This window comes from Aethalodelphis obliquidens, unplaced genomic scaffold, assembly GCF_003676395.1.
Source record: "Aethalodelphis obliquidens isolate GAN/ISIS:26980383/991018 unplaced genomic scaffold, ASM367639v1 scaffold8, whole genome shotgun sequence".
Classification (NCBI taxonomy): Eukaryota; Metazoa; Chordata; class Mammalia; order Artiodactyla; family Delphinidae; genus Aethalodelphis; species Aethalodelphis obliquidens.
In genome coordinates this window covers 11,804,113-11,829,614 of record NW_020837952.1, presented here as the reverse complement: position 1 = coordinate 11,829,614, position 25,502 = coordinate 11,804,113, and the positions used below count along the sequence as shown (strand labels likewise).

The window sequence follows — 25,502 nt, the reverse complement described above, 5'->3', positions numbered from 1 at the left end:
AACCTGTGTCCCCTGCATCAGCAGGCGGACTCTCAACCACTGAGCCACCAGGGAAGCCCTCATCTGTTCTTATATTCAATTAATATTCATGGGGCTCCTGCTAGGTGGCAGGCAAGATACCAAGCATCTGGAATATGAGAGTGAACAAAACAGACCAGGCCCCTGACCTCCTGACACTTAGGTCCTGGAGGAGGCTCTTGCATGGTCTGGTTGGCCGCTCCCCACAGGCCCACGCTGCCTGACACCCCACCTTCCACCGTCCCTTCCTTCCTCCTCTTACCGCGATCTTTTACTTCCCTCCCGGATACCCACTGTTTCTTAGTCTGAGCCTGGAAGCTGGAATTCAGGGGCCATGTAGGAAAAGGGAGGGAAAAGAATTAGGACTAGCTTTTAGCAAAATTTTGAAACAGAAGATTGCTGTGGGAATTTACTGCATAATGCCTTTTGCTCTAGTGCCCCACATTCTCTGGGCCCTTCTCGCTACTTTAAGATTAGGCCCTAAGCTTGACCTTGCTGACCCCTCCTTTCAAGTTCTCCAGGTTTCTCCAGCCTCTATCAAAACCCCTACTCTTACTACAGTTCTTCTCAGCCGATAAGTAGGACAAAGACGATTTCAGTTAACTCACACTGATTTGTGAATGGCGGATATCACCTTTCTTGGGGTTGGGGGAGGTGGGTTGCATTTCACAAGTGACTCTGGGTTTATAAGAAGGAATCTTGAATCTGTCCTATTTTTGGCGGCATTATAAAAGAAGTGATACGCGTATTACAGCAAGAGCCGCCCTCTTCCCAGGGTCAGCCCCCGCAAAACTTTCCCGTTTTCTTACAGTTCCACCATTTTTCTCCTAGATCCATAAATTCTCTAATGCCCGCAAGATTTTTATGGTCATCTCCTCCCTTGCCTGCCCCCCTCCCCTGGTTTCTATGACAGCAGCAACTGGGCATGGGTGGGGAGGGGTTAGCAGGGGAGGGGGTCGAGCAGCTGCAGCTGCTTATAGGGATTGTTGCCAAGTCAGGGACTGCCTGCCTCTGCGGTGGGAGGGAGGGGTGCCCAGGGCTTCTTGGCACAAAAAACGCAGCCTCCCCATGTCAGTGAGGCATCCACCCAGAGCTGAGCTCAGTGATGGTATTCCCCGTGCTTGTGGCTCTTCACAGAGAAGTGTGCTGGGTCCCCAGGTCTCTGGCTCCCTGATACCAGGAGCTTTGTGGTTCGAATAGAATGCAGCTCCCCTAGCCACTTGGATTTGTCGTAGAAATGGCAGCCTTCCGCCACAACTGATCGATGGCTGGCAGGCGGCTGCAGGGACCACTGCGGAACAAGGTCTGAGCACAGGAGGCTCCACCGAGAACAGGCTTAGGGAAGGCTGCTGCACAGTTATCAATCCGGCAACTCCTCTTTTAGACGCCTGCTTTGGGGAACTCTGTTCTCTCAAAAGTCCCGGAGTCGGCAGTAGCTGTCAGGCACACTTTGGAGAGTATGTGAATTTCCTGAGCTTTAAGATGAGATAAGAGTGGTTTTCCTGGACCCAGGATATTACCCTAGAAACTCAGGAGCCTAGGTCCGGCGTTCTTAGATTCTTAACGTGCCTCTGAATTCCCTGGGCATCTTACGACAATGCAGATTCCAATACAGGAAGTCTGCGGTGGAACCCGAGAGTCTGCATTTCTAACAGGCTGCTGGCTCACAGACACTTTGAGGAATGGAGATCTGGAGCTGCACTGTCTATCTACTACACTAGACCGCTGTGACTGCTTAACTTCAAGCTAAATGAATTAAAATTAAATAAAATTAAAAATTCAGTTTCTCAGCTTGCACTCACTGTGATTCAAATGCTCAGTACCCACATGGGGCTGGTTGCCGCCATATTGGACGGCACAGATTCATGAGCTAACGAGAATGTCATGCTCTTAAAGATACTTACAATGTGGGGAGTTGGTAACACTGAGCTTTGCTGTGCAGGTCAGAGGAAAAAGTATCCTCTGAGAGTTTCAGGTGTATTCTGAACTAAGCTATGGAGTTAGGACAGAATCGAGGTACTTATGAGATTGGCTGCTGACATGCATTTTCACCATTTCAGGGCCATAATCATCAGAAATGGAGAAATCATCCCCATGTCTTCGGAATTCACCCCTGAGACTGAGCGCCAGCGACTTCAGTACCTGGTAAGAGTCACGTAGGTCTGGCAGAGCGCCGCTGCATCAGGGATGGCGTCGGGGCTGTTTTGGAGGAACATGTTGCTATTGACCTGGGAGCAGGCCCACAGCAGTAAAACGACATATGGCGTTAACACCCCCCATACACGCCTCCTGGATCACACATCCTGGCTCCGTGTGTGACGACACACTCCACCTCCGTGAATTTATTATTGTGGCTGGTTTTCTCCCATCTGTGACTGATCAAAGACACGGCATGCTCTGTTTCCTTTAATGGCTTGGTATGTACTATACGAAATGTGGTGGTAAAGAATGCTGATACGTTTTCCCCAGGCCTGCCACTCACTTTAACTCAACCAGAGGGGTTCAGACGAGTCTGAATGTCATGTGAGCAGCCCCCAGAGTCTGATGACACACCAGGACTTCCTGCTCCGATATGAAGTCTCAGGGGCCCTTTGGGAGAAATGCAGGTGTCAAAAAATCTGTGTCTACCCTGAAAATAAATTCTCCATGTTAGATCTCCCTCTTTGGAGTGAAATTATGAGAGGACTCTAGGAGGGCTGTTTTGGTTTTTCAGATCTTGAGAATTTTTGCTTCTTCGAAAATGTGAGCTTTCTGAAGAACAGGGTATATTCCCTGCCCTCACATTCCAGGGGTAGGGTGTTAGGCTCAGGCTTTCAGTTCTGCAACGGTGATGATCATACAGGATTGCTTTGCAGTGGGCATCTTTCGGCACTAGCTGTGAATAGTAGTTCTGTGGATGAACTGTTTTCTTGCCAACTGGCTTTCTTTTTAGATGACAAGGCTAAGATAGTGACCGTCTGCTCTTAGGAAAGAACTGATCCAGCCTACTCCAAAAGGACTTCGCTCACGTCTCTGAATTCCAGCGTGTGGGAACAGTCAGGATTTGATGACTTCGGTTGATTTAGCAAGAAGTCGTGCACTTCCCTCAATTCCCTTGACTGCGTTGTGTTGGTTTTACTCGGTAGCTAAGCTGTGTTGCTTTGGGTACTTACCTGGTCCATAAGACAACACGAGTCCAAAGCCAAGGTAAAAACGTTTCTTCCCTCTTTGACTACGGTTATTTTCCAACCTATCTGTTGCTATTTTCAAGCAGGTAAACTTGAAGCCCCTCCGGGGGCCCAGATGTTAGAGCCTTTCACTTCCTTTGGCCATCCAGGCAGGGGGAAGGGACTGGCAGCAGCCGGCAGGACCTCATCCTGCCCCCATCCTTAGTCACCAGCTGGGTAGCTTTGTTACAAGTGTCTTAACCTTTCCAGACCTTGGTCTGTCCCTTATAAAGTAGAGAGCTAGACCAGAGGGCCACCGAGGACTTCAGAGCTGCGAGGGTCCTTCCAAGTAGAGTTCATAACAGCCGGCCTCGCTGCCCCCTGGCTGACTCTCTCCAGTCCATCTTCCACAAAGCCCCCGCCACGTGATCATCACATAGATCTTGTCACTCTCTTCCCTAAAAACCTCTGGCTCCCCGCAGTGTACAGAAGGCAGACCCAGAATTGGGCTTCCCGCCCACCTCTCCAGCATCATTTCTTCGTTGCCCTCACCAGGGACACAGTGCATCCCGGGCTGCGGCCACGGAGAACCGTCTTCCATTTCCAGGACACACCGTGATCTCTCCGATCTCCATGCCTTTGGAAATATGCTCTGCCTGGAGAGCCCTTCCCTTTGTCTCTGCCGGGAAAACTCCTCCTCATACTTTGAGACCCCAGAAGAAATGTCACTTCCTCTAGGACATGTCCCCTACCCCTCGCAGGGGGCCAGTCCCCGGTGCTCACACAGCGCCCTGTGGAAGCCCACAGCGTGGCTGTCAGCATGTGGTATTGTATTGCTTTTTCCAAGTCCCGTGTTCCCTTCCAGACTGAGTCCCGGAGGGCAGGCCCCTTACCTTAGGGACCTCACGTTGTCAGTACCTAGCACAGAGCTCGTATTGAATCAGGGTGTGTTGACCAAAGGGGCCAGTGTTCGTATTGATGTCTGGGTCATTACCACACAGCACCTCCCCTGCTTCCCCTGAAACCTCTCACAGTGGCACCAGGCCTTTGCCTCCCATTCCTCAGCCCCTCCCTGTCCCATCACCTCCGTGACCCTTAGTAAAAACCATTTCCTGTTTTCCTGCTAAAGGCAATGAGTAATAGCAGATCCACTTTTTTTATTTTGAAACATTTTCACGTGGCAAGAATGATACCAAGAGCTTAAAACATTAACTTTTAAGGAGGGGGAGGGGAATGCTGACATTGTTCAGATTCAGATTCCAGTATCAATGGTCTGTTTTGGGACGGCTGGAATAAGATGCATGTGGCTTCAGAGCTCAGCCTTGTCACATGACTGCGTCTGTGATTTCTACAAGGCCCTTCACTGATCCCCAGCTTCACTGTCAGTAATGGGCACAGAAAACCCCAGAAGGCAGGTGCAAAGATGAAATGCAATAATATATGTGGAAGTTTCTGTGGCACGTAATACTCATTTGGTTATTGTTGGGTGAATCAGAGTCTTGCCACTTCAAATTCTACTGGTCTTCACACCTCAGTGATATTGTCCCTTTATGTTTATTTCAGAATCACTCCTAATGGTCCTAAAATTAATGTGTATTTTGGTGTTACTCTTGCACAATCAATGGACACTATTAGCCCCCAGAATAGAGTTTTAATATCTGAATTTCTAAAAGGTGAGAACACTGTCCCCATTCTTCGTCATCCTCACTCCTAAACCGTATAGGCTTCTCTATATGGAAATTATACCTAAAACTTTTCTCCTCAGACAACAGGAGTGTAAATGACCAAAACATAAAATATCCTGGTTGTCCAACTTCCTATTCCATCAGGAATCTAGGAATGTGTGCTTTGGAATGAAGAAATCCAGTAATAATGTTCACATGATCTGTGATGTGAATCTTTGTGGTGAAGTATTGGAGAGCATTAGGGGGCTGGGAGCATAAAATAACCTTGTGGTGAAATCTTTATGTAATGGATTTCAGAGAACTGGGAGGTTTATAGCATAAAATCTTAAAAATAATATCAATTATGAGAGGAAAACACAGGGTGATGTGGGCTTCTCTCAGCGCAGCCCAAACAAGAGCTGTGTGACCTCAGGTCTCTCACACAATGAATGTCTCTGAATCTCCTTCCTTCCTGAGTGAAATGTATAGGAATACTTCCATTGAAATATTCATTACATGTTCTGAGGTCATAGTGAAAAGTAATCTCACGATAACATAAAATACAATATGTATCTTATAATTTTAGGTGCATCTAATCCAACCAGTTCATTTTGGGGGAACATCAGTTCCCTTGAACTAATTGTGAACCACTTTTGTGCAGTGAGAGCTGTTGTATCCTTTACATAATCTAAATGAATTAGTACGTCACCAGAAAGTTAACAATGTATTCCTTATTCTTAGGTCAAATCAAATTTCATTTTCATGATGTCTGAAGAGACGTTTAGGATAGAATCATGAAAACTTCCAGGTCCCTAGAGACTTGTTTGAGCAGCTGACTGCAGTCCCAGGGCTGTTTGACTTGTAGAAATGGTTAATGATTTTCTTAGAGGTGGGGAGGGTTCGGAGCCCTTTGTACATGAATCGTTTTGATCCACGTTGGACAGGAATGTTCTTGGTATGCACAGTCCAGACGTTCGGGGATTACAGAACTGGAAGCAGATTACAAGATGATGGATGTGCAGGCACATTAATTTTGTTTGGTCTTGCATCCTGACCTCAGAGGGCCCTTCAGACGGCTCTCTGGGTAATGTGAACTTTGTTCTGTAGATTCTTGGGCTGGGCAATTAATCAAGCAGGCTTGAGGTTTTGACTTGTTCACATGGAATGTGGCAGGTGTGCGATGGAGGGGTCAGGGGCCATGCACTTCTGCCCCAGCAGTCAGGGAGAGTTGATGATCCTACGAGTCATGACTAAGCCTTGCTTTTTTTCTCGCTGGGCTTTTTTTTTTTTTTTTTTTTAACGTTTCCAGGATGATTGAAATAAAATATTTAAGGGGGTCCACCAAGCTGGACAGAATGTTTTGATGGAGTCGATGCCCAGATAGGAGGGAAAGTGGTCTGGTTTGTGGACGTTTCTCGGCAGCGTTTACTGCTCTGATGCTGCAGCTTCCAGGAAATCACCCCCGCTTTTACTTCGGGTGACAGCTAGAAATGGGTCTCCCTCTAGGGGGGACCTCTATAAGCCCCGAGGTGTGCGAGTAATGGCTTCCCCCTCCATTCTGCCTAGACATATTTATAAACTCTGATTTGATTACGTTAAGATGTGCTGGTATCATCAAACCTTCAAATAATGAACGTCTGTCCTTGTAGATAATCCAAGTCTGCAGCTGTTTATCATCAAGGGCAATGTACAGAAGAGATGAAAGTGGGTTTCAAATGCACATTTGATACACACAAGTGCAACATTATCTTAGGTGATTTCTTGCGGTGTCCTTGGAACTGCCTGCAGCCTTCTACACCAAGTCTGGTTTGATTTGTCTGCCGTTTCCCTAGTGCTGAGCTTGGAAAGGTTTCAAGGGGGACAGCATTGTACCTCTTGGCTCTCTGGGATTTTTCACGCTCAAGAGTTATCTCCCAAGAAGTATATTCCTTAAGCCTGAACCTGCTTTTAAGACAAGATGCTATCATTGGGAAGGGTCATATGTGCTAGTGAGTAAAAATGGCTGGCCTGCCACCTCGACATGGCCCTTAACCTTGAGAGCAGGTTGTTAAGCCCGGGAGCCTGGCTGCAGTCACAGGGAGACAACTTCACCACCACTCTGCTTTGCCTGATGGCTGAGTCAGGGACAAATCCACTCCAGCCCCACCACCTCTCTCCCCATTTAACCCCCCTTTGCAAAACTGCATTTGAGTTTCAAAATCTTGAATTAAAAAAGACGGCAGGCTAGAGTGGTTGACATTTTTCATATTTCCTGTAAGTTCCATTGATCACACCAGCATCATGAAGAAGCCAGGAGAATTTTAGAGCATGAAATGGCACTGCCCAGGCTTTCAGGGCAGAACTTATATGTGGCTGCCCTAGGAGCACTCCCTGGCTCCGGGAAGACTCTGAATACATTAGCCCTTATAACTGAACCTCGCTACTTCTAGAACCTCATTTTGAAAATGAATATAAACGGATGTATTATTTATTCCAGGTTGGGAGAGGTCAGAAACTTAGCATGGAGGCATTCTAAACCTACTATGCAGACCTAAGAAAATGGATTCCACACAGCTGAACAAAATCATCATGAGAAGGAATCCCTACATTTTCTTTTTTTAAAAAAAATCAGTCTTTCTGCGCAGTTGCTATACATAAATGATCTTTAGACTCTAAAGCCCCTATCCCCCAAAACATTCTGAGTAAAAAGTTGGGCACATAAAGCTGGAGCCGTCTGCCCACAGGGTCCCTGAAGAATTGATCTTAGTGTAAGGAAGCAAGATAATGTCATACATCCTTTAAATATATCAAAGTCAAATATGCTTTGAGAGAGGTAGACAGGATTCACTGAAGTTTATTAGGGCAAAAACTTAACTGTAAAATGCTTTCTGTGCTTCAGTTGTTTTATCTGTGAATTAGGGTAATTGCAGGACCCTCACAGGGTTGGAATGAGGGTTAATGAGTTAATATTTGTAGTGCTTACAATAGGGCCTAGATCAGGGGCAAAATAAAATGTCTTAGCTTTCAAATGTAACTATATATGAACTTTTTCATGCCCGTCCTGTCATCGGGACTACTGTGGCCTTTTATAAAATGTCTCAATTCCATTTGCTTATGCAAAGAGATTGGAGATATGCAGGCATATCCTTTTTGCTGACCTGCGTTGTTCACTCTACAAATGAACGCCTTTCCCCAGATTTTTACTGGGGAAGAAAAAGCATTAGGCATACGAATATGGAAACCTTATATGTTTTATGTAAATGAACACTTTTTACCCCTTATTCTATACGTTAAACTGTCGTAGAGTTGACAGATTTTGGCAATTTTGTTTAATATCTCTATTTGTATTCCAGTTTCCATGTGACTCCTTTATCATAAGATCTCAGTTTTATAATTTTAAAGTTGTTTTGGGGGCATGCTACTTCTCTGTGGCTGATGAGTGCAATCCCATGTCGAAATTTAAATGTGAACCTTCCTTGAGATCCACATAAACCAGACAGAACTTTATTTAATATCCAGTTCTGTAATAGCTTATATATGCAAGCTTGGTTTTTGCTACTTTGAGATTTTAAGGACAAATTAAGACAGGGAGAATTTTTTAATGAAAGACTCCAACCCATATGTATTTAGGTCTCGGTCATTCCACATTTCTTCTTCTTCTTCTTTTTTTTTTTTTAACCCAAACCAGAATATTCTCCTCCTGCACTGTACATCAGGCAACCAGCCTTGGCTTTGGGAGAGCCATCTCCTTTGACTGTTCGTATGACCGTTAGTGATCACCAGTGGCTTGGCCGACTTTATTAATTTCATTTCATTTGTGACCTTAGACTTTCTATCAGGATAAATCATCTTGAAATGTAAGGCTTCCAAACCTCCTCTCATATAACCTGACAAAGTTTTCTTTTCCCCCCGAAGGGCAAGAAAGAGGAGAGATTATTCGGTTTTTTAAAGGAGGTATATTGAACACTGAAAATCCTCATTTTGATAACTTGCTTTCACATACTGAGAGTTCTAAACATTTAAAGAATTAATTCATATAAAATTTTTCTAGGTAGATGACTTTACATTCCTCTTCTGGAATGTGACTTCTCATTTCATGCATGAGTATTTTGCCTTTCCATATTCTGCTGATGGGAGTGGAAATTGGAAAAACTACTTCGAAAAAGGATTTGACCCAGCAATTTCACTCCTAGGTATATACCTAACAAAGTGTTTACCGCTGTTTACACCAAAGGACAAGAATGTGCATAGCAGCACTGTTTGTAAGAGCCCAAGCTGGAAACTATCCAAGTGCCATGGAGAGTAGAATGGATAAATAAACTGTTCCAACAGTAAATGCTGGAGAGGGTGTGGAGAGAAGGGAACCCTCTTGCACTGTTGGTGGGAATGTCAATTGATACAGCCACTACGGAGAACAGTATGGAGGTTCCTTAAAAAACTAAAAATAGAACTACCATATGACCCAGCAATCCCACTCCTGGGCATATATCCGGAAAAGATGAAAACTCTAATTCAAAAAAGATACATGCACCCCAGAGTTCATACCAGCACTATTCCAGTAGCCAAGACACGGAAGCAACCTAAGTGCCCATCGACAAATGAATGGATTAAGAAGACGTGGTACATATATACAATGGATATCACGCAGCCATAAGAAAGAATGAAATAATGCCATTTGTAGCAACATGGATGGACCTAGAGATTATCATACTAAGTGAAGTAAATCAGGCAGAGAAAGAAAATATCACTTATATGTGAAATCCAGAAAAAGATACAAATAGACTTATTTACAAAACAGAAATAGATTCACAGACATAGAAAACAAACTTATGGTTACCAAAGGGGAAGTGGGGGAGAGGGATAAATCAGGAATTTGAGATTAACATAGATACACTACTATATATAAAATAGATAAACAACAAGGTCCTACTGTACAGCACAGGGAACTATATTCAATATCTTGTAATAACCTATAATGGAAAAGATTCTGAAAAAAAAAAAAAAAAATATATATATAAAACTTGTGGGCTTCCCTGGTGGTGCAGTGGTTGAGAATCTGCCTGCCAATGCAGGGGACACGGGTTCGAGCCCTGGTTTGGGAAGATCCCACATGCAGCGGAGCAACTAGGCCTGTGCACCACAACTACTGAGCCTGCGTGTCTGGAGCTTGTGCTCCACAACAGGAGAGGCTGCGACAGTGAGAGGCCCGCGCACTGCGATGAAGAGTGGCCCCCGCTCGCCGCAACTAGAGAAAGCCCTCGCACAGAAACGAAGACCCAACACAGCCAAAAATTAAAAAAAAAAAACAAAAAACTTATAAGCGTAACAGATAAGATTAGACATCAAAAAAAAAAACTGAATCACTTTGCTGTACACCTGAAACACTGTAAATCAACTATACTTCAATAAAAAAATTAAAAAAAATTTTAGAAACAATGAAAAGAAGATCCTTTTCAGATTCGCTCTGACCCCACTCTTTGTTCCTTACCCCTGAATGTAGCCCATTTCCACCCATTCTGCCTTCCTCATTCTCCCCTGCTAATGCGTGAGCTCTAAGCGGAGGGGTCTCTTTTTTATATTTTGAATCCCTAACCCCTGGTGCCTACACCTGCAGGAGCTCATGTGTTAGTTGTGTGAATTCCATTGGTTGGATACCCCAAAACCTTATTGGCTGGCACTACTTATTGGCAAGCTGACCACAAAGCAGCAGAAGGAAAATTTATTAGAAGGAGGAAGCATTTTGTGTTCCCCAGCAGGCAATTTTGAGGAACCTTGGGAAGCACCGTCTCAGTGTCCGCAGGAAGCCTGGTACTCAGCCTCCTCCCAAGCCCAGTACATACGTATCCCTCCCTGGGATCTGGGTTCCTGCTTCTACTCCCTGTTTTCTCCCCGCCTTGCATCCCCAAGGTGCTCAAAGCTCTCCCCTAGCCCAGGATGGTGGGGCTCACGTCCATGTACTCTGGAGCGACACAGACCTGGGTTCGGGGACGCACTCTGCTCTACTGAGAGGCTTCCTGGAAGGTCCCAGAAGGCCTCTCTTCCTCTGGCTTGTCCCCTCCTAGGACGGCTCAATCCCTCTGTGACTCAGAGACTCTTAACTGGGATGGGACGGTTGTGTGTCTTCACAGTGCTGTGCTCACCTCCATCCCCTTCCCTTGAAGCTGGTTTCTGCCCAGAACTAGAGAGGAGAGCAGCCGGAAGAAGATGCTCAATCCTCCCGCCCCATCTCTGGTGTCCTGGCATTTCTTGACACAGCAGGTTACTCCAGCATCCTTTCTCTAGAGAAGATGCCTCTTCTTGTTCCTAGCCAGATGTAACCATGTCTGGAAATGTATTCTTATTAGCTGCCCAGACACTTAAGTGTCAAGGATATGTCCTACCCTCTTTTTTTTTTTTTTTTCTTTAGCAAACCTGTACTCTCCAGAGTCCTTAAAAGACTCTTGACCACCTGCCTTTGGTTTTGCGTGGGCAGTGGTTACCAGGCCTTTCCTCCCAGGTACCATTTGTGGTGCACACCCGAACTCCGGGTGTACCTCCACCCCTCTCCCTTCAGTTAGGAGCATTCAGTTATGCTTCCTTGAAGGAAAGCCTCAAAATTCAGGATAAAAATGAAGGTACAAAAAGAGGTCCAGTTTTTTGTTTTTTTTACATGCGGCGGGCCAGCACACTTTAAATTGGATTTTAGTATAAAACACATTTCTAGGTTTCTGGTTGGCATGCTTACTCAGTAGAGGAGAGACATAATATAATTTAGTTCTTAGGATTGTAAAATATCATGGGGTTTTCAATGGTATGTCTGCACCCACGTGCTTGTTGTTTTACAGGAAGGTATCTGTGAAATGATAAAAAGTTAACTAAATCCAAAATATGTAATGCGTGTCCAAGATTGTTTTTATGTGCCGTGGACCTAAGTTTTATCTTTTTCTAAAGATTGAAAGCTATGTTGTATTATTTTGTAAAGTTTCAATGATCACAAAAGGTGATTGTGTAAAGCAGGTCAGAATGTTCTGTATTCATTCTTCCAGCAGATACTTATTTAGAGCCTTTACTGTGATCAGTGCTATGCTAGGCTCTAAAGTGTAACTGAGGTTTTAAAAATAATGAACATATTTAAGTGTAGCTGGTATTACTTGTGTCATCACGCAGATGTTTCTAACATACATATATCCAAATAGCATCATCAAAGAGAAAAAGCTAAAATATATCCAAGCATAGCAGATAAATAAGGAGGGTGTAGGAGAGTGTCCAGAATTTTCATTTTGCAGGTGGACATGGGACCTTAGATGTGTGCTTGCTCCCATTTTGGATATTGATCCCATTAAGGTCCACGTTTTTAATAGGCCAGCATCCCTAGGAGATGTGCCTTGGAAAGGGGCAGTCGTCATATATACATGTTTATGAGCTGCCCAGGTATGAGCAATGGAGTAAAATATGCCAGAATTGTCCATGAATCCTACAAGTTTGGGGTCAGAAAATCATTGGATTTTATTACTGAAAGGAACCTAACAAATTCCAGCTCCCACGTTTTGCAGACTCTAAAATTTGTGTGTGTTGCTTACACTGTATTATAAGTAAAATCGCTTTCGAGGCTCAAGATTCCAAAGTGCTGACTTGAGCGATGCTTCCAGCAGGGCAGGCCAGCACTAGTGAAGTAACGCTAACCAGTCCATGTTATTTGAATGCTGGGCAGATCCTAAGAAATGTTTGAGTCCCCAAGTTGCTGGGCCACTCTGCTTCTGAGAACAAAATATCTGTGCTGGCCCATTGGGAAGCAGTGTGCTTCAGCATCTCCTGCATTGGAGCCAAGCCTCTGCCTGGGGTGGCGCTTTCCAATGATTTTAGCATTCCCTCAAACTATTGGAGTAAGAAGGGGCAGTTAAGCTCCTTTCAATAATTTTTTAAGACATAGTGTAATAACTGGGTTCTCAAAAAATAACAAATTTTAGAGTATTTTTAAAATGAAAGTAATCCATGTTCAATGGTAGAAATATTCATGAATATAGATAAATTAAAAAGAAAACCATCAGGTAATACTGTATAATATTTTCATGACTCTGAGTGTATGTACATATATAAACATGTATACATATAACAGCATATTATGGACTGAATGTATGTATCTCTCCCCTCACATTCGTATGTTGAAGCCCTAACTCCAATGTACTGAATTTGGAGATAGGGCCTTTACAGAAGTAATTAAGGTTAAATGAGGTCATAAGAGTGGGCCCTGATTTGATAGGATTAGTTTCCTGATAAGAAGAGATACCAGAAAGCTTGACTTCTCTCTCCACGAGAGCACAGAGGAAAGGCCTTGTGAGATGCAGCAAGAAGGCAGCAGTCTGCAAGCCAGGAAGAGAGCCCTCACCAGGCAGTGAATCTGCTGGCATCTTGGTCTTAGACTTCTCAGACTCCAGGCTATGAGAAATAATTTTTTGTTGTTTTAAATCCCTCATTCTGTGGTATTTTGATATGACAGCCTGAGCTAAGATAGACTATGCAAACTTTCATGAGTATTACACAAAAAGATACACTAATAAGTGTGTCTTTTCCTCAGAAAACCAACAGGTATGTGTCCCATTATATTTTAGCATCTCATTTTTCGTTCATCTGCCACCTATTTGTTCTATTTGTACTTAGTTCTTGAGTTTTTTTGTTGTTGCTGTTGTTTTTTAACATCAATAACTCCATCAGGTCTGACAAATACAACAGGAGTGAGTATTGAAAACGTTGGTAAGAAGGAAACCTACAACTAGGATGCAGATGGTGATTTTTTTTTTTAACATCTTTATTGGAGTATAATTGCTTTAGAGTGGTGTGTTAGTTTCTGCTTTATAACAAAGTGAATCAGTTATACATACACATATTCCCCATACCTCTTCCCTCTTGCATCTCACTCCCTCCCACCCTCCCCATCCCACCCCTCTAGGTGGTCACAAAGCACCGAGCTGGTCTCCCTGTGCTATGCGGCTGCTTCCCAGTAGCTATCTATTTTACATTTGGTAGTGTATATATGTCCATGCCACTCTCTCACTTTGTCCCAGCTTACCCTTCCCCATCCCTGTATCCTCAAGTCCATTCTCTAGTAGGGTTGTGTCTTTATTCCCATCTTGCCCCAGGTTCTTCATGAGCATTTTTTTTTCTTTTTCTTTTTTTAGGTTCCATATATATGTGTTAGCATACGGTATTTGTTTTTCTCTTTCTGACTTACTTCACTCTGTATGACAGACTCTAGGTCCATCCACCTCACTACAAATAACTCAATTTCGTTTCTTTTTATGGGTGAGTAATATTCCATTGTATATATGTGCCACATCTTCTTTATCCATTCATCTGTTCATGGACACTTAGGTGCTTCCATGTCCTGGCTATTGTAAATAGAGCTGCAATGAACATTTTGGTACATGACTCTTTCTGAATTATGGTTTTCTCAGGGTATATACCCAGTAGTGGGATTGCTGGGTCGTATGGTAGTTATATGTTTAGTTTTCTAAGGAACCTCCATACCGTTCTCCATAGTGGCTGTATCAGTTTACATTCCCACCAACAGTGCAAGAGTGTTCCCTTTTCTCCACACCCTCGCCAGCATTTATTGTTTGTAGATTCTTTGATGATGGCCATTCTGACCAATGTGAGATGATATCTCATTGTAGTTTTGATTTTCATTTCTCTAATGATTAGTGATGTTGAGCATTCTTTCATTTGTTTGTTGGCATTTGTATATCTTCTTTGGAGAAATGTCTGTTTTGGTCTTCTGCCCATTTTTGGATTGGGTTGTTTAGTTTTTTGATATTGAGCCGCATGAGCTGCTTGTAAATTTTGGAGGTTAATCCTTTGTCAGTGGCTTCATTTGCAAATATTTTCTCCCATTCTGAGGGTTGTTTTTTTGTCTTGTTTATGGTTTCCTTTGCTGTGCAAAAGCTCTTAAGTTTAATTAAGTCCCTTTTGTTTGTTTTTATTTCCATTACTCTAGGAGGTGGGTCAGAAAGAATCTTGCTGTGATTTATGTTATAGAGTGTACTGTCTATGTTTTCCTCTAAGAGTTTGATAGTGTCTGGCCTTACATTTAGGTCTTTAATCCATTTTGAGTTTATTTTTGTGTATGGTGATAGGGAGTGTTCTAATTTCATTCTTTTACATGTAGCTGTCCAGTTTTCCTAGCACCACTTATTGAAGAGGCTGTCTTTTCTCCATTGTATATTCTTGCCTCCCTTATCAAAGATAAGGTGACCATATGTGCATGGGTTTATCTCTGGGCTTTCTATCCTGTTCCATTGATCTATATTTCTGTTTTTGTGCCAGCACCATACTGTCTTGATTACTGTAGCTTTGTAGTATAGTCTGAAGTCAGGGAGCCTGATTCCTCCAGCTCCGTTTTTCTTTCTCAAGATTGCTTTGGCTATTCGGGGTCTTTTGTGTTTCCATACAAATTGTGAACTTTTTTGTTCTAGTTCTGTGAAAAATGCCAGTGGTAGTTTGATAGGGATTGCATTGAATCTGTAGGTTGCTTTGGGTACTATAGTCATTTTCACAATGTTGATTCTTCCAATCCAAGAACATGGTATATTTCTCCCTCTGTTTGTATCATCTTTAATTTCTTTCATCAGTGTCTTGTAGTTTTCTGCATACAGGTCTTTTGTCTCCTCAGGTAGGTTTATTCCTAGATATTTTATTCTTTTTGTTGCAGTGGTAAATGCGAGTGTTTTCTTAATTTCGCTTTCAGATTTTTCATCATTAGTGTATAGGAATGCAAAAGATTTCTGTGAATTAATTTTGTATCCTGCTACTTTACCACAGATGGTGACTTTAAAGCAGTGTAAAAATATGTCATGGCGGGATATGTCCTAGGTACACATGGAATACACATGCATTCTGTGGTGGGCCTGATTGTAATGGAAAATGTGTCATGTAAGATGTGAAATGTGCTGTGGCAACCAGCCAGAGGAAGAAAAATACCCCAAAGAGAGAGAAATCCAAGGATGTGACATCCGTATCAATGGGGGATGAGTATCACAGTAATTCCTCAGAGCTAGGGCACGCTTTTTCCTCTTACCTTTGACATACTTGAAGTTGGGATATTTTACAGTTGATTGTTGCTGTCAGCCAGGTGGCAGGCATGACATGGCTGTCATCTCCTAAGCATGAGCAGACATCAAAAGAGCAGCACCACAACTTCAGGACTGGCATCCAGCAGCTTGAAGGAAAACCCTGCAGACAGAAGTGAAGCACTTTTTGGATGCAACTAGTCGTGCAGAGGGGCTTGGGGAGGAGTGACCAGACTTGCTCAGCCACATTCCCAAAGTGGGAGTCAGAAGCAGGCGGGCTCCGGAAGGTTGCAGAGCTGGCTTCTGTCTTGCAGTTCTTCTGTGGGTTGTTTAAGAAATGCTGCATGACCAACGCACCCCTGAAACACAGCCCGCTCTTGTGTGGAAAATCACGAACACGGGATGATTCAGAGTTGGAAAGCAGTGAGTGCCATTGGATTCTAAATGTGAAAACGTTTTGGAACGATCTTAACCGATTCACTTCACTTATATATTCCTTCCTAAATATGCACAATGGTGATAGATAATAGAATTTTGTCTACATCTAAAGGAGTTCTTTCAAAAATAATAAATTAAAAATTTGAAGTGGGAAAGAAAACACCGTGCATCGTTTAATTGGCAGCTTTTTTGCCCTTCCTTAGAGGTAACGAAATAATGGCGCATCTAATAAAGGGCATCTTAGAACTGATGAAATACGGTAGCCTGTTGTTACAAGGGGGGAAGCAGGAGTTTTGTTGAGGCCCTGAAAGGCTCTGCATGTGAAGGGGCAATGGATGTCACAGGTGACAGGCGGTTCAAGGCCCCTTTGAGGCTGCCCATCCCCAGAAGGAGGGGCGAGGTGGCCCCTGCAGACAGCAAGCTGCTGGGGAGTTCCCAGCTACCCTGCAGACTTCTCCTGGTACAACTGCCCAGGCAATGTATTCCAGGAGAAAGGGCACGAGGGTACAAAATGTACTTAGGAATGGCCTTTGCATCCTAACCTATGTGTTATGTAATGTATATGTGTATTGTGTACCTATGTTTATACACATGCATACTCATTTATGTATACATGTATGTCCTATATAGATCTGTGTATATATATGACACGATTCACATAAGCTCATACACTTGCACACTCACAGACGCATTGTTTGATATGCAGTTTTTCACAAATAGATCAGCTCTTTCTGTGTAAGTACATATTCTGTATAACACCTTTGTATGTGATTGCACAGGATTCTTTTTGTGGATTTATGCGGGTTTAATCACTCGTATCATTAAATGATTTCTTCTCGCTACTTGAGGAGCATCCTCATGGCCAGGTTGTGTGCAGATCTGTAACTTTTTGTTAACTGGATCGTCGTGGGTGCCTATTTGTGGTTCATACTTGGCATGGATCACAGGCCTGTTGTTGCCCACTTACTGTGTTTCGTAAATGTGTGCAGGTTAAAGGGCCAACATAAGGGTTAAGATGGGGGTTATGGGTTTGATATGAAGCTTAAGCTCTAGAACCACCCATTCCTGGCTGATAGCCTTGGGCTAGGTGTCTTAACCTCTCTGGACCTTAGTTTCCTCCTTTGTAAATTGAGTCTATGACATGTGCTTTGTAGGATTATTGAGGTAATAACATAAGGTGTATCGAGTGCCTGACACATGGTAACCCCTAAATCAGTGTCACTCCAGCTTGGAGGGTGGGGGAGGGGGGTAGACAAAAACGCCATGTTAATTCAGTCCCAAAGTTCTGAGAGATGATCGAGCCCTACATAAAAATGCTGCTGTTATTGACTGTTAATGCCTCTGGTCCTTAGTTTTCACGGGTGGACCAAAATAAAGGCAAGGAATAGAATGGTATCTACTCTGTAAGTACGTCTGGCTTTGTGGGCATGACTTGTGCAGTTGCCCAGGGCCCTGCACTTAGTTTAATGCTCTGCTGTCACCTTCTTGGAATTTTTAATTTTGAATAGAGGCTCAATATTTTCCTTGTGCACTGGGCCCCACAGATTAGGTAGCCAGTCCCGCCCATAAGGTTGGCGTGGGTGTGCAATGAGAGCTCAAGAAATACTTACTGTAGTACTCGGGATGTAATAGGGCTCCATGATTACTAGAGGGCTAAATTCTTTTCTTTTTACGAGCAGAGACAGTCATGATAAGTGCACTGTAGATGTCATTTCCTTTCGTTGTTAGAACAGTATGAGATAAATCTTCAGTTAATCTCGATGTACAGGTAAAGAGACTGAGGCCCAAGCGCTTAAATCACCCACTAAAATCACACAGCTTAGAAATTCAGAGCTGGATTCAAACCCAAAGTTTCTCCCAAAGCCTACCCCATTGACCTGCGCTATGAATATTAGTTCCCTCCCTCCCCCCCTCTCTCCCTCCCCCTCCCTCCCTCCCCCCCCCTCCCTCCCCCCCTTTCTCCCTCCCCCTCCCTCCCCAAGGAACTTCTCTGTAAAACCCAGTGTTTAAGTGTCCTTGATACCCATAGGCAGCCCAAGCCTCATCCCCAGCAGAGGTTTCAGGACCCCTCGAAGATGATCCAGAATTCCCCTCCGACCTGGAACCTGCTGGTTACAGCAGACAGGACAGCCCCTCTTCTCATTCTCAGTCCTGTCCCATCCTGTTCCCAAAGCCTGCCCAGCATCACTGGCTCGGAGTTTTTAGCTGGTCCAATCTGACAGCCTGGGGACAGTTCAGCTTGATGTGCTTAGCTTCTGACGGCTGCCATCCAGCTGAGACCTCCAGACCACCATGAGAATCAGTGGGAGATCTGCCAGCGTCAGGTCCTGGGGGAAAGAGGCTGTGGGAGATGCCTTTTTTCAGGAGACCGAGGATATGGCCATCTGTCCTATGGCAGGGAGCCCTGGCTGTCCTACGGTGCCAGGCCGTGATTTGCTCCACCCACTCTTTTCCCTGCCAGAAAGAGAAGAGAGAGAGAGAAGATCCATTCCAGTACACTGCTAATAAGCAGGTATACGGCTTGGTGTGGGACGGCTCTGGGGCAGGTCTGCTTACAGTGTGTGGCCTCTGAGCAGGGAAGTCCATACCTGAGCATTTCATCTCTTGGATAACTGGATTTGAATTTTGAGTGTGACAATGCGACTGTTTGTTGTTTCAAAGCAATTCCCTAAGTGGCTGTTTGCTCAAGACTTTTGTAGTGTGAACAGAGATTTGGGGGAGGGGAAGAAGCCATCTGTTCTGGAACAGTCTTCCAATTACATGATCAAATTACTGCAGAGCAAAATGGAGGGAGTCCAACAGAAAGTTCCTGTCTGGTGCATCCAGTCCCAACCCGCTCCGCTCTCTCAGGCCATTGTGTTGACGTGGAGACCCACATGCAGCTTTCAGAGGCCAGGCCCAATAACTAGGCGTACAAATAGCAGGCCAGCAGAGAAAGCCAAGGAGGAGAGAGTCAGGGGGAGCTTTCCTACCTCCTCACCGTGCCATTCAGCCCAAGTGAAACCATCTTGAATTTGAATTAAAAAGTGAACCTTTTCCTTGCTGGAGAGATACACGTCTTTGATTACCATTAGTTTTATCGTCTCCAATGAAAAAGTCACATTCCTTTATAAATTAGATTCATGATTTTTATTTGTTGATATTCTGTTTGTATTTAGAGTCTTCAATCTATTTATCTCCCTTAAAATTTGAGAACTGTGTTCTTGTTTCTGAAATGTGGGCTGTCTCAATTTGCAAAAACATCCTTGGGTCTTATTTTTTCCTCTAAATATGTGTGGGTTTTTTTTTTTTTTTTTTCCTTTTCTTTTCTTTTTGCTATTAGGCATTCATGCAGCCTCACTTGCTGGGAAATGAGTTCACACATTTGGAGTTTCCAAGGAGAGTACAGAGAAAGGAACTTGGGAAGAAGATGCTCTACAGGGATTTTAATATGACAGGCTGGTAAGAACACGCCTCCCTCTGCCTTGGCACTGCTGCAGCGTGTGTGAAGGAAGCGCCACTCCCGCACTTTGGATCAGGAGGTGCAGCCAGAGACCTGGGTTTGTGGGGAAGGAAAAGGGGCTACGCCCACTTCTGCTGCTTTCGCCTGGGCGCCAGTTCTCCCATCTGGGTGTTGGTTTGCTTTTCTGCTCTCTGAGGCCCTCCTTGGGGACACTAGACCCACGAAGCTGATGTAATTCCTCACTTCATACAGAGCAAGCGTTGGGGGGCTTTTAAAAACACATTAGACTTGGGTTTTTAGGTTAGGGTTACTAAAGGGGTAGCGGGGCTCAGAGGAATGAACCAGAGCTCTGTTTGGCCAGACCAGTTTAGATTTGAATCATAACTCTGACCTTTCTGAATAGGCAAAGTTGGATAAACTACTTAACCCCTATGAGTGCCATTTCCCATGAATAAAGTGAAAAGAATACTCTTTGAAGGGTGATTGTAAGCACCAGAGGTAATGAGCTGTCTTCATGATTTCATCACATTCATATCGAAATAAGAACTCGTGGCAAGGGGCATCTTATTCCCCAAACACACCGATATAGGGCACCAAAACCGTTTGTGTGTGTCAGTAGCTAACACTGACTAAGACCTCATCGGTTTCTTCCAACTGAAAAACAGATATGATGATAAAGTACTTAAATCTCATAGGGTTGGTGTAAGGATGAAATGAGAGAGCAGTGCCCGGCACAAGGAAGTGTGGGTGAAGATTTGCTCTAGGCCCTGCGATCTTGACCAGGGAGGCTCCTGCCACGCTGGAGGTCAGCAGAAGGAAACAGTGGCCTCTTTCCTCACCACGTCCCCAACACAGGTGACAAAGTCAATTCCACTATCTCTTCTTCTTTGACCGGAATAGCTATAACAGATGGTCACAGCCCAAATTCCCATGGTGATGACTTCTAGGCTGGGAATCTACTCCTAGGGTACGTACTGTCTTAAAGAGACAGTCGAGCCACTCGGGAGGATCAGAGGCTGATCTAAGGCACGTCCGGTTGTCCTTTGCCATCTGAAGAGAAGGTCCTCACCAGTATCCTCTCTTCTTCTAGAAAAGGGTCAGCAAGTTACGGCCTGAGAGCCAAATTCCACCCCCCACCCCTTTCGTAAATAAGTTTTAAAAGTACAGCCACGCTCATTTGTTTATGTTTGATCTGTCACTACCTTCACACAACAGCAGGGCAGTTGAGTGGTTGCAGCAGAGCCTAAAATATTTACCCCTGCTCTAAAACGTGATCGGATTTATCGGAAAGGGTTCACCATATTTGCGGCTCTGAGTTCTGCAGTTTTGTTGCCCCAGACTGGGTTTTCTCGCAAATTCATATTTATTCAGTCAGCAAAGTCAGCACTCCTTACAGAAAAGTTTAAGGTGAGGGATTGTGTAATTCAGAAAACCGTGGCAGAGTTTGGTCTGGTTTTTGTAGAATTTGGAAAGATGGAAGGAAAGGCATCCCAGGGTAGGAACGCACGTGGCTGTAAACACAAACCAAAAGAGCAGATCTAAGAGACAGCGCGGGAAATGGCCAAAATTGGGGGGGTGGGGGGGCGGCTGTGGGAAATTAGGCTGAGTTGGTACCGAGGGAATGTATCAGAATATGGGAAGCCAGGCAGAGACCTTAGGATCTACTGTGGGAGGCTGCACGTCACTCTTGTGTGTTTCGGCGGAGAATGAAATGATGAGAGCGATGTTGTAGGAAGCTTGCTGTAAGAGGAGTTTGAAGGAGACTGACCAGGAGAGAAAGCAGATTCAGGTACCCAGAGAAAAACTGTCACAGCAATATGTACGTGAGATCCCTAGAGCCAAATAGAGGGCTGGAAGCAGAAAGCAGAGAAGGCACGGAAATGAACAAGAAACCAGATGACTTAGGCCGAGGGATGAATGTAAGAGGTAAGTCATCCATTACTCGAATTATACTAGTATGTAAGCCCCCTGTGGGGCAGCCCAGTGCCTCGTCCTGTGCCCGACATGTAGTCGACAGGCCGTGTTTGTTTATTGGATGAAAGGAAGAAGAGCGCGCTCCACGGAAGTTGATGGGGGGCAGGCCGATGTGTAGGTGGTCAGTGGGAAGGGTAGGAATGAAGAGAGCCTGCACACGAGCCATGGTGTGCTCGAGGCAAGGCCGTTTGTATGTTTTTTCTATGCCAAAAAGGCAAATGAGATCTCAGCAGTCAAAACCAACTTGGTAAACAAATGGCTAAAGGTTACCCCTTTTTACAGTTTTTTAAAATGCAGTTAAGTTCAGGGATTAGATTACATCCAATGGTAGACACACACAGTTACTCTCTCTTTTGCTCTCTCTCTCAGGTACGTGCACACAAACACACATTAGCAGGGTCTTCAGCGAGTAAATAGCCCATAAACGGGCTCTCTTTAATGGTACGGAACTCCACAGAAGGTACCGAATTAACTGAGAAGCCAAGACTGAGAATGGCTTCAGTCAGACATGATTTGCTCATTTGTTGCAGCAAAGTTCCCTGCATGGCTGTTGGCTCACAGCTTCGGCTGCGAGCAGAGATTGATGTGCGTCTTTGTGTATTTCCTATCTGTTGTTACTTATGATTTGAAAGTGATGCTTAAGGAAAAGGAGAGCTGTTTACATCTTTGTTGGAAGAAGCTGGGAAGTTTAAAGCCAATGTAGACCACTGCCTATGTAAACCCCACCCCCCCCCACACACACCCCTCCCAACTTTAATGAGTTCTTTTAAAAAATGTGTTTTTTTTGTTTGTTTCTTTGGTTTTTTGCGGTACACGGGCCTCTCACTGCTGTGGCCTCTGCCGTTGCGGAGCACAGGCTCCGGACGCGCAGGCTCAGCGGCCATGGCTCACGGGCCCAGCCGCTCCACGGCATGTGGGATCCTCCCGGACCGGGGCACGAACCCGTGTCCCCTGCATTGGCAGGTGGACTCTCAACCACTGCGCCACCAGGGAAGCCCTAAAAAATGTTTTTAACCTCTAACAGAAAACCTCAAATCTAGCAGTTATTTTTTAGGACTGAAGAAACATGGGCTCCCAATTTCCTACTTGTCTGATTTGTGTATAGAGAGAGAAGGGCTGGCAAATGGATCAGCAGGGGCCCTTTTCCCACAAAAGCCTCCAATTACTACCAAGCTCTTGGGATTGGTTGAAGGTGGACTGGTGAGTATTGGCAGTGTGTCACGCTCAAGGAGACAGATAAGTCCTTACCTCGTCCCTCCTTTACGTTTCTTGCCTTCCGAATTAGCCTTGGCCTGTGAGCTTGTGTCTCTGAAACCTTTCTAACAAATAGGGGTTCACCTATTGCCAACTGTTGAACCCTTGTAGCAAAGACCTAGTTGTGGAAATGTTTATCTGCCTGCTTGTCCCCCACTAATCGTGGGGCTAGCTGACAGTGAGTGGGAGAGCTAAGGGCCAGGCACTGTGATGAGACCTTTACATGACTCTTCATGTTGAACAGTCCTAGGAACTAGGTACATTTTACAGATGAGGAAACTGAGGCACAGGGACCGAGTTGTTCAAGGTCACACAACTAGTGAGAGGAGAAGCCAGTCTGCGACCCCAGACAGCCTCACTTCAGGCTGAACTGCCAAATGCCCAGTGATTCCTCCTCCCTTGTTCCATTTTGCAGTTGAGCAAATCGGGGCTCAGAGGGGATTAAGTGGTTTACTCAGCTTCCACTAGTGCAAAAATGTCAGAATAACCCAGGTTTCTGACTTTCAGCCTGGGGCTCTTTCTGATACAATGCATCAACTTTTTTTTTTTTTTTCGGGTAAGATCAGACATAATTATTCAGTTCTGAGCTGCGATGGAAGTTTAAGCAGGGGACCTCCATCTACCAGGATCAGTGTCTCCTTGACAGTCCTTTAGAGGACAAGAGGATGGAATGAGGCATTTCAGGAGCTGCTGAGGTAGTAACTTTTCTACTTCCCAGTCTGACCTGATGGACCATCAGCCAAATTAAACAGTGATGCTTCCCACTCGTCACTAAAGTCTGTGCGTGGACTGGGGCCACGTGGTGATGATGGGGAAGATCCCCAAAGAACCGAATCTCCTTTACTTAGGAAAATCGATCGCTCTCATTAGAGCAGCACCCTGCCAGCTTTCTGCGGTGCGTCTGCAGCCCAGCCGGGAGGCAGTGAGGGGGAGGGCGTGGGCTCTGGGAAGCCTCTCATAATTAAGGATGAGTCTGTTGCCTCCTGACGGGGATCCTTTCTCTCCCCCACCCTCACGCTTTCTCGGAGACTGGAGCAGCTTGGCAGGCCCAGGTTGCACAGAGGACAAAAGGTTATCGCCACCAGGACCTTCCTAATGAAATCCGTCTCTCACCTGGCTCCTAACCCTGACCCTTTCCCAGCCTGCTCAGGGAGTTGACACAGTGGCTTGATTCACAAAGGCATTTTCTAACAGCGCCCCCAGTGCTGAGTTGGTCCCCGACGCATCCCAGCTCTCGCTTTCTGTGCCTGGTGTCATTGGTCCTGGCGCCAGAGCTCTGGTCTTGGACTCGGCGCGAGCCGCTGCCCTTCCTCCCTGGCCCTTTGTGTGGAGCTGCTGTTGCAGGATGCACACTGGCTGGCGTTACGAGCAGAGCGTCCAGACCCACGGCCCTCTGAGCCGTCTCAGGCCATAATTTGCTGGCAGGCGTCTGTGTTACCGGGCTGCAACAACAGTTTCTCACAGCTGGCTTTGTGGCACCAAGTCCCTGCTCCTGTGACCGCTGGTGATTTCGCCTTCTCGTGAAGGATCTGTGTTCTTCGTGCTCTGTGTCCAGCCGCGTGGGGTGATGAGCAAGCCGGAGCCCCGGCAGGACAAGGGAGGGCGCTGTAGCTTCACCCCTGGCGTCAGGCCAGATTCTCCAGCAGCTGTTCCTGGGCTGATGGGATTTGTTGAGAGCGAGGGCCAGAGACGACGAGAAGTCCATCGTGTGAATGCAAGATTGCTTCCAGATGGTTCTGGTTAAGAGGAAAGTACACCAGAATTCTTTCTTTAAGCAGAGCCTTTTTTAACATTTACAATGGTCTTGTTTCAGGGGCAGGCTGGACCAGTAACTTGAGATTGCATGGCTTACTTAGGAAGGAGAGTACTGCCTTGGGAGATAAGCTCCCTGGATACTGCTCCGGCTCTGCCAAGGTTCTGGGGCCTTGGGCCAATCCTAGGCCTAGGTCTCTCGTTTGATAAAATACTTTCTTTGCCCTTCACTGCCAACCTCCATGTCTGGTGGCGGGAGGGCTTTGCTCTGCTTTTCAGAGCTTCTGGGAAAGACAGATTCCATCAGGAAAATTCCAGTGATGGTAACGTTTCATTTTTATCTCTTGCAGCCCTTAACTCTTCATGATTCTAGCTTGATGACACATCAGGGTAATTGTTCCCTCTTGTCTTTCCCCTGAAACTAAGAGCAAATCAGAGGCTTTTCCCCTGGGAAGAGAGTGGGGTCCACCACCATTTTCTCCTCTTAGCATTCGCTACTTTTATGAAGGCAAAGGAAAGCTTTTCTATTCTGTGTCCACTCCAGCCGAGTGGCCACTAGCCACTTGTGGCCATTTAAATGTAAATTAGTTAAAATTAAGTAAAAATTCATTTCCCAAGTCACACCAGCCACATCTCAGTTGCTCAGGAGCCGCATGTGGCTCGTGACTACTGAAGTGGACATTGCAGATACAGATTTCCATCATCACAAAAAGTCCTAGCAGATGGCAATGCAGTCTAGATAATGTAAGAATGCGGGTCTAACTGGTGAGGGACGGTGCCAGGAGCTGTCTGT

General features: G+C 45.1%; 1 protein-coding gene across 2 annotated transcripts in view; it reads left to right on the top strand.

Annotated features, from left to right (window-relative positions):
- The window catches only part of PPM1H (protein phosphatase, Mg2+/Mn2+ dependent 1H), a 262,221-nt gene that overhangs the window by 174,722 nt on the left and 61,997 nt on the right, over positions 1 to 25,502 (top strand). For both annotated transcript variants that reach the window (XR_003432865.1, XM_027106890.1), the window contains exons 5-6: positions 2,079 to 2,163; positions 19,610 to 19,728. Coding sequence is in view for 1 of the 2 variants with exons in the window: in XM_027106890.1 (XP_026962691.1) it covers positions 2,079 to 2,163; positions 19,610 to 19,728 (204 nt within the window). In the remaining variant the exon portion in view is untranslated. The remainder of the gene's footprint in view (positions 1 to 2,078; positions 2,164 to 19,609; positions 19,729 to 25,502) is intronic.